The sequence below is a fragment of the Acanthisitta chloris genome, unplaced genomic scaffold, assembly GCF_000695815.1.
Source record: "Acanthisitta chloris isolate BGI_N310 unplaced genomic scaffold, ASM69581v1 scaffold1812, whole genome shotgun sequence".
NCBI lineage: Eukaryota > Metazoa > Chordata > Aves > Passeriformes > Acanthisittidae > Acanthisitta > Acanthisitta chloris.
Genome location: NW_008658598.1, coordinates 13,487 through 24,324, shown reverse-complemented (window position 1 = coordinate 24,324; position 10,838 = coordinate 13,487). Strand labels below are relative to the sequence as shown.

At 40.8% G+C, this 10,838-nt stretch overlaps 1 protein-coding gene across 1 annotated transcript in view; it reads right to left on the bottom strand.

The window, feature by feature from the left end:
* Nucleotides 1–7,381, bottom strand: part of EFCAB2 (EF-hand calcium binding domain 2) — a 16,834-nt gene extending 9,453 nt beyond the window's left edge. Inside the window, exons 1-2 of the mRNA XM_009085145.1 lie at nucleotides 7,378–7,381; nucleotides 5,244–5,319 (exon numbers count right to left, since the gene is read on the bottom strand). Coding sequence (XP_009083393.1) covers nucleotides 5,244–5,319; nucleotides 7,378–7,381 — 80 coding nt within the window. The remainder of the gene's footprint in view (nucleotides 1–5,243; nucleotides 5,320–7,377) is intronic.
* Between the last annotated feature and the right edge of the window lie 3,457 nt (nucleotides 7,382–10,838).

The following is a 10,838-nucleotide window of genomic DNA, read 5'->3' as shown; positions in this document are numbered from 1 at the left end:
AGCTGTTCTGAGGGTCTAAATAAAATTCTGACCAAACTGGCAATGCCTCAAAAAAGTTGAAGATTAACAACATCCCAGACTAGAAACACTTGAAGTACTGCAAATCTGTAAAAAAGCTTCAATGAGACTTACAGTATGATTCAAAACAAAATAACAGAATCATCAATATTACTTGAGATTTACAGTCCAATTCAACAACACAGAAATTTAAGCACATTTGAATATGTATCCAGAGTGCTGTTGGTTCCCATGATCTAAACTTCTGTGGTTTCTTCATCTTTGCCAGTGGTGAATTTTTCTATTTGGAGGACAAATCAGGTTGCCTAATAAAAATGGTAGACACAAGAAGCAGTGACCTTTGTAAAATCTTACAACAGTAAGGCCCCAAATGTGGCACACCAAGCACGTGTAAAATTATACATATAAGTTTTTGACCCCTTCAGATAGGTCCCAAGGAGTTTCCCCTCTGAAAACATATGAGAAGCACAGCAATAGACAAAAGAGAGGGAAAGGCTGGCTGCACAAAACAAGTTACAAAACAAAGCCAAATCCCACACACACAGTTGTTATGAAATGAAGCCATCTACTCAAATGATCCAGTAAAACCCTGCTCCTGTGGATATGAATGGTCACTGGTCCCAGGGAGGTCAGTCATCTAGACATAATGCTTGTCCATGCATCCTGTTTGGATACCCTGTATGGATAAACTCAATTTGTTGTTCTCGCTTCTGCATTCCTTCATCTTTCCCAGCTAAAATTGTAAATATTCTCTGCCTCCCCCAGAGAAACACCCAACACAAATCCTGCCTCCTTGCTGTCCCACACTATTTCTACTCTCCCAGACTGCCAGAGATGGGAAGGCTGCCATCACCTTCCTGCCTCACCAAGTGAAAATACCCAGCAAAACTGCACTGTGACTATGGTAAGCCAGGCCCTGGAAGAGTCTGCAAAATCTGGCATTGCTGGCTGCTGTATCTGGCAGTCTGCACGTGTGCCAGCATGAGGATGTTGTTTGAAGTGTCTGTGCTGAAAAACGTCAGGCCCCATTTGGTAATAACATGGAGTTTAAAGGACTCTGATAAGAAATTGTGTTTTGCCCCCAGCCACTTCCTCACATTGAGTTCAGCAGCTGCAGTTTCTGCTGTGTAGTTTCTAGAATAAAAATACAGTTGTTAAAATCAAGTTTATGTTCATACAAGCTTTGTAACACAGATACAATAAAATTTTGGGTCACAAATAACACTTTCAATAACAAGATTTGCAAAATTATGAAATTCTTTGACTGACAGTATGCTGTAAGCAACATGAAACAAAACCATCTCCCTCACACTCAATATCTACTAATTTGTATTTGCATTAGGAGTCATGCAGTAGCACTGTTTGCCTGTCATGCAAGTGTAATTTTCTATGTTCTTCATGGGTGTCTGATGTTTCAGGCAATAATATTCAGACATCTACAATTGTGGTTAAGAATTGTGTTGTGCTGCCACCTTCTGATACGAGATAATCAGCCATTAATATCCCATTATTGTGATACAGCCCTGCAATATGAACCTAGGAAAAATTAGAAATAACTTGTTGTCCATTGTCTGTAACTGTACTGTGATAAAAATTAATGTGAAATTGTGCATTTGCTATGCTAAATAGACTTTTGGATATCCCTTGTCTGAATTAATACATTTTTTAAAAGTCTATTTGTATCATTTAATAGTTGTAACATTTTCTCAAGCTGTATATCCATGGCTTAATAGAGTGAGGAATGTAGAAAAATTTACAGCTATTTAGCCAAAACTGTGGCTGTAAATGGCAAACAAACAAGCAACCAGTGTGTTATTATGCAGTTGTGGGAATAGACCCTGTGTCACTGGGCAAGTGCCATGATATACTTGCTTTGGTCAGCAAGAAATCATGGGAGTAGTAAGTGCAAATAGCACCTGGAAAGAGGATGCAGAGGAGAAACTTGATTGTTGCTGAGGACTGTAGATATCATGCAAACAAGGAGATAAGAAAGAAGAACTATGGGCAGACAAATATGAGGGAGGATGCATGACGTAAAAGTACTAGGGAGCTGTATAAAAGCTAGCTGGTAGAGAAAATAAAGGTCTTCTTGTGCAAACAGCAACAGAGTTCATGCCTCATTGCCACATGCAGTGAGGGCTAGGGGCTCCTCAGGGCTGGGGGGTGGCAGTGGCAGGGGCTCTGCACAGGGGCCAGGCAGACAGGGCACATCCCACTGCCCAGCCAGGAGCAGGGCAGCTGGGGGGCACCAGGGCAGCCCCAGTCCTGGGCATCAGGCACCTCCCTGGGCATGGACCTGGAACTCTCCCCATCAAGTATAGCTGAAGGAACATTCTATGCAGTACCCACAATTTCTTAAATTTAGAGGCTCTAGTAAGCATGCATTGCTAAAACTGTCACATAAACATTTTGCACCTCTCTCGTCTCTGTTCTAATGTAGAAAATATGTTCCGAACATTTAATGATGTTTTTTAATTTGGCTTTGTGAAGAATGTCTAATGACAACAATTTCACCAGTTCTCACACTCCTTTGTAGTGTTTATACTCAGTAATTGATTTATAATTAAAAGCTCTGATGCTATTCTTTTGAAAATAGTAATTGGAAATACAAAAAATTACTTCAGTAAACTTTCATGACAACAGATTATAACAACCTCAGAACCTGCTCATTGAGACATAACCATGTGTTTTATGTATTTTACAACAGAAGCAATATTGCTTCTGTTGTAAAATACATCCAGTACATGGATGTTTACATTAAAATGAAGCTAAAGTAGCACTGTCAAATATTTGAATTTTAAAATACCAGGATTAAGATTATTTATGAATTTTTTAATTTTACTTCCTTTAGCTCTATATCTTGTAGCCAGTCATGCTCTGATCAGTCTAACAGTCCATGTATGTATTTTCCACTGAACTTCTACCTCCTTGTTCAGACAAATTTTGTCTGGTTTTCTAAAAACATTGCAAGCTAAAAGTATAGTGCAGGCAATTCTCCCTCCAAATTCCCATCTGTGCACCCCATCCCCCCAGTTCTCATCATTCCATTTCATAAAGGAAAAAGCTGAACAAGAAGAAGCACAAAAAACATGGCCTGAGCTATGGCATTCTCTAAGTGATTAAACACATCCATACTCTTCAGCCTTAAACTACTGTGATGGAGGATGAATGTGACAGCCATGTGAAATCATTAATGAGAAGATTAATAGAGCACAATTGTTCACTATTTATTATAAGACAGAAAAAAATAAACCAGGAGCCACTCAAATCATAAAGTAGCACATGTACAAAAAGCAACAAGAAATACTGTTTATTTGTTCAATTCCTTATATACCTCCCACAAGAAACTACTGATAGCTCAGGTGAGAGAACTGGGCTGAAGAGACTTTCTGTGCAATCAAGTTTGCTAATTATATTATTATTAATAATAATATTAATATTGATATTTATATTTACATGATTAATATTATTCATAACCAAACTATAAGCAAGTTTCTCCCAAGCCCCCTAAAACCACCTCCCTGCCAGAGCAATATCCACTTCTCACATTATCCCAGAGGAAGGGTGCACTGCTGTTGAAGACATCTACTGAGTGCAGGTAACTGTGACACATACTGGCAGTGGATGTGCTGGGATATCCTGAAAGTGAGGGGTTTCATACAGGATCCAGGACATGTAGTGCCAAATGAGCTATCGGAGCAGGGATTTGTTAGCAATAATTATGGCCTTAGACCTCTTGTCTAGCTGCAGTTTCCTCTTGCCCCTTGTGCTGGTTTCAGCCGCGATGGAGTTAACTTGTTTTTTCCTTCAGTAGCTGGTACAGTGTGGTGTTTGGATTCAGAGTGAGAATACTGTTGATAGCACACTGATGTTTTGGTTTCTGCTAAGTTGTGTTTATCTTAAATCAAGGACATTTTCTTTCTTGTGTCTCATGCTCTGACAGTGTGATAAGGAACACAAGAGAAACTGGGACAGAGCATAGCTGGGACAGGTGACCTGAACTAGCCAAAGGGATATTCCACACCATAGGACATCATGCTCAGTATATAAGCAGGAAGGGGCCGATCCATGGGGATGAACAGGGTTGTGTCAGTCTGCAGGTGGTGAGCAATTGTATTGTGCATCACTGATTTTGTTGTGTTAGTTTTTTACCTTTCACTTTCTTTTTATTATCCATTAGCATTTAAGCTCATTCTGCTCTTTATTGTTAAACTGTTCTTATCTCAACCTACATATTTTGTTTTATTTTCTCCTACACATTCCTCTGGGAGGGGGAGGAGGGAGGAGGGAGTGTGCGTGGCTCTTGGCAGCTGGCTGGGATTAAACCACAACACCCCTTTACTCCACCAGTTCCAGCATCCTTTTCTCAAGCAAGTTTCCGTTTTCAACTACTGAACAGAGCAAAATGTCTATTAAACATGCAAAGACATACTTATCCAATCAGGGCCAAAAGGACAGGTTCAATTACATTTTCTGGTAAAGTAGATGCCAGTTTAAGGAGGCAGGACCTGCAGGCCCATGGACAGAAATCACACTGGAGCAGGTCTGCTGGCACAGCCTGTTTCCAAAGTACTGCACCATGAGGGAGGGACCCACACTGGAGCACCTCATGAAGAACTGCAGCCCATGGGAAGGACCCACATTGGATAAGTTTGCAGAGGACTGTATCCCATGGGAGACACCCCATGCTGGAGTAGGAGAAGACTGTGAGGAGTCGTCCCACTGAAGAGGAAGGAGTGGAAGCAACATGTGATGAACTGACTGCAAACCCCATTCCCTGTCTCCCTGAATTGCTGTGGGGGAGGAGATAGAGAATTGGGAACAAAGTTCAGCCCAGGAAGGAAGGAGGTGGATAGGGAAGGTGTTTATAAGATTTGGTTTTACTTCTCATTATTCCTACCCTGATTTGGTTGGCAATAAATTAAATTTCCCCAAGTCAAGTCTGTTCTGCCCATGATAGTAATTGGTGAGTGATGTCTCTCAGTCCTTATTTCAACCCATGAGCCTTTCATTATATTTCTTCTCCCCTGTCCTGCTGAGTGGTGGGGTGGCTTTGGTAGGCACATTGCATCCAGCCAAGGTCAACCTACCACAGACATACTTGTCCAAACTGAGCCAAAATTACTGTTTCTATAACATTTTCTGATTAAGCAGATGCTGGTTTAGGGAGTTACTTATCTCTATACTAAATCCTTTAATATTTCTTTGTGAATATATTTACAAACCTGACATCAACAGTTTTATTGCATTCATGGTCAAACACCTCGAAAGCTTCTATAATCTTTTTCTCAATTTCAGCTACTGCACCATCTGCAAAAAGAAACATAAGAAAAAGAAAGAATCACTGAGCTGTTGCAACTGATTTATTTCCAGTTTGAGACTTGTGACAGCAGAAACACCAAAACTGATAAAGGGGCAGGTAGGAAAAGTACTTTGAAAGAGCAGAAGCTGTTTGGAAAAAAACCCAGACACTCTAAATGCAGAATCTGTCATTTGTATTAGTAATACGGCCTCTCTATGGCTCTGCAGCTACATCAAGTCTGATGGTAAGGATGTGCCTCAGCTGCAGGATCACCTAGCTGCCCAGGTGTGGACCCTGCCCAGAGTGTGCCACATCTCCCTCTGAGCCACAAGCCTAAGCCCCTCCAGGACTGCATGGTGCCAGTGGAAGGAGCAAGGCAAACATGGACCCAGACTTGCCCTGAGATGCAGTTCAGTCACTTCATACAGGTTCAAGCATCCAGGGAAACATAAGTGCTCTGATGTCCACCACTTTAGTCATAATGTATGAAAAGCTGAGAAGCAGGGACAAAGAGATGGCTGAGATAGGTGCACAGTGAATGTCTCATGGTAAATAATTTATTGCAACAGGTCAGAAAGGAATACAATCGCAGCAAATGGGAAGGAGTAATTTGCTATATTTGCTTTATATATCTCAGTCTCAAAGAACAGGGAAAGAAGAACCACAAGTTATCACAGATGTATCTCATATAAGCCAGAAATCACATTCTTAGGGTAAGGGAAGTACCAGGAAATAAATTCCAAAGGAAAAAAATCTAAGGAGAGGAAAGGATTTATCTCAAAAGAAAAACTCCCTGGCAAGAAAGCCAGGGTAAATGAAGAATGAACTGATTAGCCCATTTATTAATGTTTGACTCCAAACAACAGAATATAGGAAGCAAAGTGACGTGGAGTTGACGTTTCGGTTCCTGTGGCTAAATACAGCCCCAAACTCCATTTGGCAAATGAACTCTCAGGAGACAGCACTTTTTGAGTTAGCCCCACAGACTCCACAGAGATGCCACATGGAAAATCTGAGTGGCAGCTAGAATGAGATTGGTATCAGGGTCACTTGTTTTCTCATTTTCATTCTGGTACCGAGAAGGAGACTGAAAGCAGGAATTGAACAGTTAAAGCTGAAAGCATAAAGGATAACTTTACTGATAGCACTATTTCAGCTTAATTAACAAAATAGCAAGGATTGCATAGTACAGACAAGAAGTTTCACTAATGGTGTTGTTTTGGCTTGGTTGGCAAAACGATGCACCTTATCTATAAAACAGTAGAACTAACTAGACTCAAACCTTGGCAGTAGGAGGAAAACTAAGGCCCTATAAGGTGTGGAATGAAGAAACAAAATGTTCCAGATAGAGGCAAGGTCAGCAAGGCATGCAAAACTGTACAAAGGGGTAAATGGTTGCACAGTAAGGGTGTCCAAAGGGTACTGAGGAAGAGGAGGTGCTTCATCTTCACGACCACCAAACGACCACCAGGACCATGGGACTGATGCCAGGAGAGGGGAGACAGAGGAGAAGTATATGATAATGATTTCTGAGAACTAATTATAATAATAACCACCCATTCCTGGAAATAATGAATATGTATGAGCATTTAATGTATACAAACTGTGAAGTTTTTGTCCCTGGTTACACAAGTTCGGTGGAGCGATCCCCCTTGTGCCCAGTGCTGAATAAACAAATACTTGCTACTCAGAGATACAAGTCTGTGAGTAGTTCTTTTCCAGCCTTTTCTTGGCATCAATACTCCTCTTCTGTATTTTCAACATAATAAGTAAAACGAAGCTCTCCTCTAGTCCATGATTTCTTTTTTGGCTGATGTGGCGTTAAGTGTTGCTGAGCAGCTCTGGCCAATAGTAAGCTACTACAGCATAACAAATTCACACCTAGTTTTCCACAATCCCAGTAGTTTGGGAATCCCTGGAGCTGCAATGTGCAGTCATTTTTTTTATTTGCTTTCTTGCCCTCAGGCCAGAAATGTCTTTTTGCTGGCAAAGGGTATCAGAACAGAACATAGCTGAATGATACATTGGCTTTGTGATCTCCCTCTCTTCATCTCAACCCATGAGCTTTTCCCTTGTATTTTCTCCCCCTGTGCTGTTGAGGAGGGAGGAGAGAGGCTGAGTGGGCACCTGGCAGCAGGCCAAGGTCAGTCCACCACAGGCTGCAAGCACTTGAATAGAGCAGTGGATTGGCCCAGATATGAGGAACCTCTTCATGTAGAAGAGAGGTGCATCCCCTTACAAAGCTCCAGCTGCCAGCTGCTCTCCTTCTGCGTTTGGTACCAAACACCCAGAGAAGACACGTAAAGAGAAGAGAGGTAGGAATACGTCCTCTATTCTTCTCTCTGACTTTATTCCCCTGATGGAAGCAAGGGCAGGTACTTGTACAATGGATTGGAGACTGGAGCTCCCTGGGGAAGAAAAGCCCTGCCCAGTCCCCAGATAAAGCACAAGCTGTATTCTTTTCACAGACTGACAATAATGCCTACCCTTTCTGTGCCTAAATGCCAGTAAAATCCACATTTAATTCTTTTTTAAGAAAACACATTTATATCTAAGTGGACCTGATCTCTTGTAGAGAAGTCCCTAAAGAATTTCAAACTACTACATTTGATGGGAGTTTTTTTCCAGCGACTTCAAAGAGTCTTGGATCTAGTCTCCTGTGTAGACCTGGAGCTTAGTTCTTGAGATCAGATACTTGAACTGTATGTAAACTATGAATTGCAATACAGAAATGCTAAAGGAATATTTGTAGCTGTATATTCTTGACTTGATGTAAGAGGCTTCTGTAGAAATAAAAACTAGCCAGGGGAAGGCAGGGAGAGATTTTAAGTACTGGAAATATGTAGGCATCCAGCCTTTTCAAGCTTTTTTCCCAGGAAAACAGTATACATCCACCTTACCCATTTCAAGAGGCCTGACAAAGAAAGATCCTGAAAATAAATGAACTTGATGGTTCAATCTATGTACCAGATAATCTGTATCTCTTCCAAGAACTGAGGGGAAGTTGTGGTTAAGAGCCACATCCATAAAAGAAAACATAATATATTGTGGTCCTCTCAAAGACTCCCTGTGAGATCAGTAAACACTTAATAAGCTGTTGCCTAAACCTCTCATCTTCCTTCTAGGAATGAAAGCCAAACATGTTCAACATAGTTCAGGATGGCAAAGCTAGTTATCCAAAGACTATGATTCACTCTAAACCTCTGGGAGGGAAAAGATGATGGATTCCAGATCTAGAAAAAGAAATGGTAAAAGTTTTAAAATTACACCTTCAAGAAGAGCATCAAGAGATCAGACATGCAGTTAACTCAGCAGATGTGATGCTCTAATGTACTGAAATCTTTCTGATACCAAGAAGCAGACTGAAAGCAGGAATTGAACAGTTAAAGCTGAAAGCATAAAGGATAACTTTACTGATAGCACTATTTCAGCTTAATTAACAAAATAGCAAGGATTGCATAGTACAGACAAGAAGTTTCACTAATGGTATTGTTTTGGCTTGGTTGGTGAAATGATGCACCTTATCTATAAGGCAGTAGAACTAACTAGACTCAAACCTTGGCAGTAGGGGGAAAACTAAGACCATATAAGGTGTGGAATGAAGAAACAAAATGTTCCAGATAGAGGCAAGGTCAGCAAGGCATGCAAAACTGTACAAAGGGGTAAATGGTTGCACAGTAAGGGTGTCCAAAGGGTACTGAGGAAGAGGAGGTGCTTCATCTTCACGACCACCAAACGACCACCAGGACCATGGGACTGATGCCAGGAGAGGGGAGACAGAGGAGAAGTATATGATAATGATTTCTGAGAACTAATTATAATAATAACCACCCATTCCTGGAAATAATGAATATGTGTGAGCATTTAATGTATACAAACTGTGAAGTTTTTGTCCCTGGTTACACAAGTTCGGTGGAGCGATCCCCCTTGTGCCCAGTGCTGAATAAACAAATACCTGCTACTCAGAGACACAAGTCTGTGAGTAGTTCTTTTCAAGGCTTTTCTCGGCCTCACAGAAGCACCTACATTCTGATCAAATAAAGATTTCACTCTCTTATTCTACTAACTAGAAAAAAAATACACAATATCAAAGATAAAATTATCTGACTACCTGCAACGGTTTAAATAGATAAATACTGAAACCTACCTTGCCAAAAAGGATTCCAACAATTCCAACAAAATGAGTCCTGTAGAGATGATATGTCATTTCCATTCTTATGCTGCTAAAATGCTTCAGATACTCATCATTGTTGTCCCATACTAATTTATTATCCTACCTTATATGTAATAAGAAGACAAAATGTCATAAAATCTATTACTCAGGTACATTAACTGAAAGTGTATTCACTTTTAACTTTCTTTCCTGTACTATCCTTTGCTATTTTCTCAGTTTGTTTAGTGTAAACCAGATAAAGCTCTAGATACTGCCAGTTAAGTAAGACTGACAGGGACCTGGGACTCCCAAATCAATTCTGGTGGTTCTTTCAGAATGAACTGTTCCTCTTCAGCTTGTCCAGACTGTTCCCCAGCACTCTGAGACCTATTTGAAGCCAGCCCTCAATCAGCACGCCTGCCTCAGTTGTGATACTACTTCTCCAAAGAAGACCCATTAAATAGATGAGGCTCTGCCAGATTCTTCAGTAATGAGGATTTTAAAAAGGGACTTCTAGTTGATACGATTTGCTAGATTCTACTATTAATTTAGCTCTATGAGCTTGCTTTCTTTCTTTCCCTGGGGCCAGTTGCTCTGATGGTTCAAAAAGCCAACCCTTCTTTTCACTGAAGAGAAATTATGTGCAGGAAAAAAACAGGTTATCATAAGAACAGGTAGCCCAACATTAAACAACCACCTAAAATGCTGGGGAGCAGCATCTGTCTGTTGCTCACAGAAAAAGATTTAGTCCCAGTGCAGCCTGATGAACCTGTTTATGCTATGAAATACTCAGAAACTCTTTCATGCTACATAAAGAGTGAAATTAAATCCTGATTTATAGAAGCACCAGTGGACTTGATTTTATTACTTAGTGTTACTGTGCACACACCAGAAACATTAATCTTTATAAACATTAATCTAGGTATATTTTAATAAACATAGTCGATTTTATATTTAAACTCCTATATGCATGTAGACAACTCATTAATTACTCCATCCTCTCATCATGTCTCCTGGGTTGCAGTGTGGGGGTAGCCAATGCTATGTATTCTATTATAATCTCCACAAGCTGTTAAAGCAGGTGGGGCAGTGATCATTATCTCCTACTCATCCCTGATGGCTCCCTCAGGGGCTGTCTCTGTTTAATGGGCTGTCAAGGACCCAGGCATGACCCATAGAATTACATAATCCCATTGTGAGATGCTTCACCCCAAGGGGGGGAGCCAAGCATTCCCACATGGATATAATCTGGGGTTTGGACCAGAACAGGAGCCCTTACCTACTGGATTCTCAGAGGACAAGAGCTGCCACTGGACCTTCAGGTGAAGACCAGATCTACAGGATCACTGCTCCAACAGACCCATC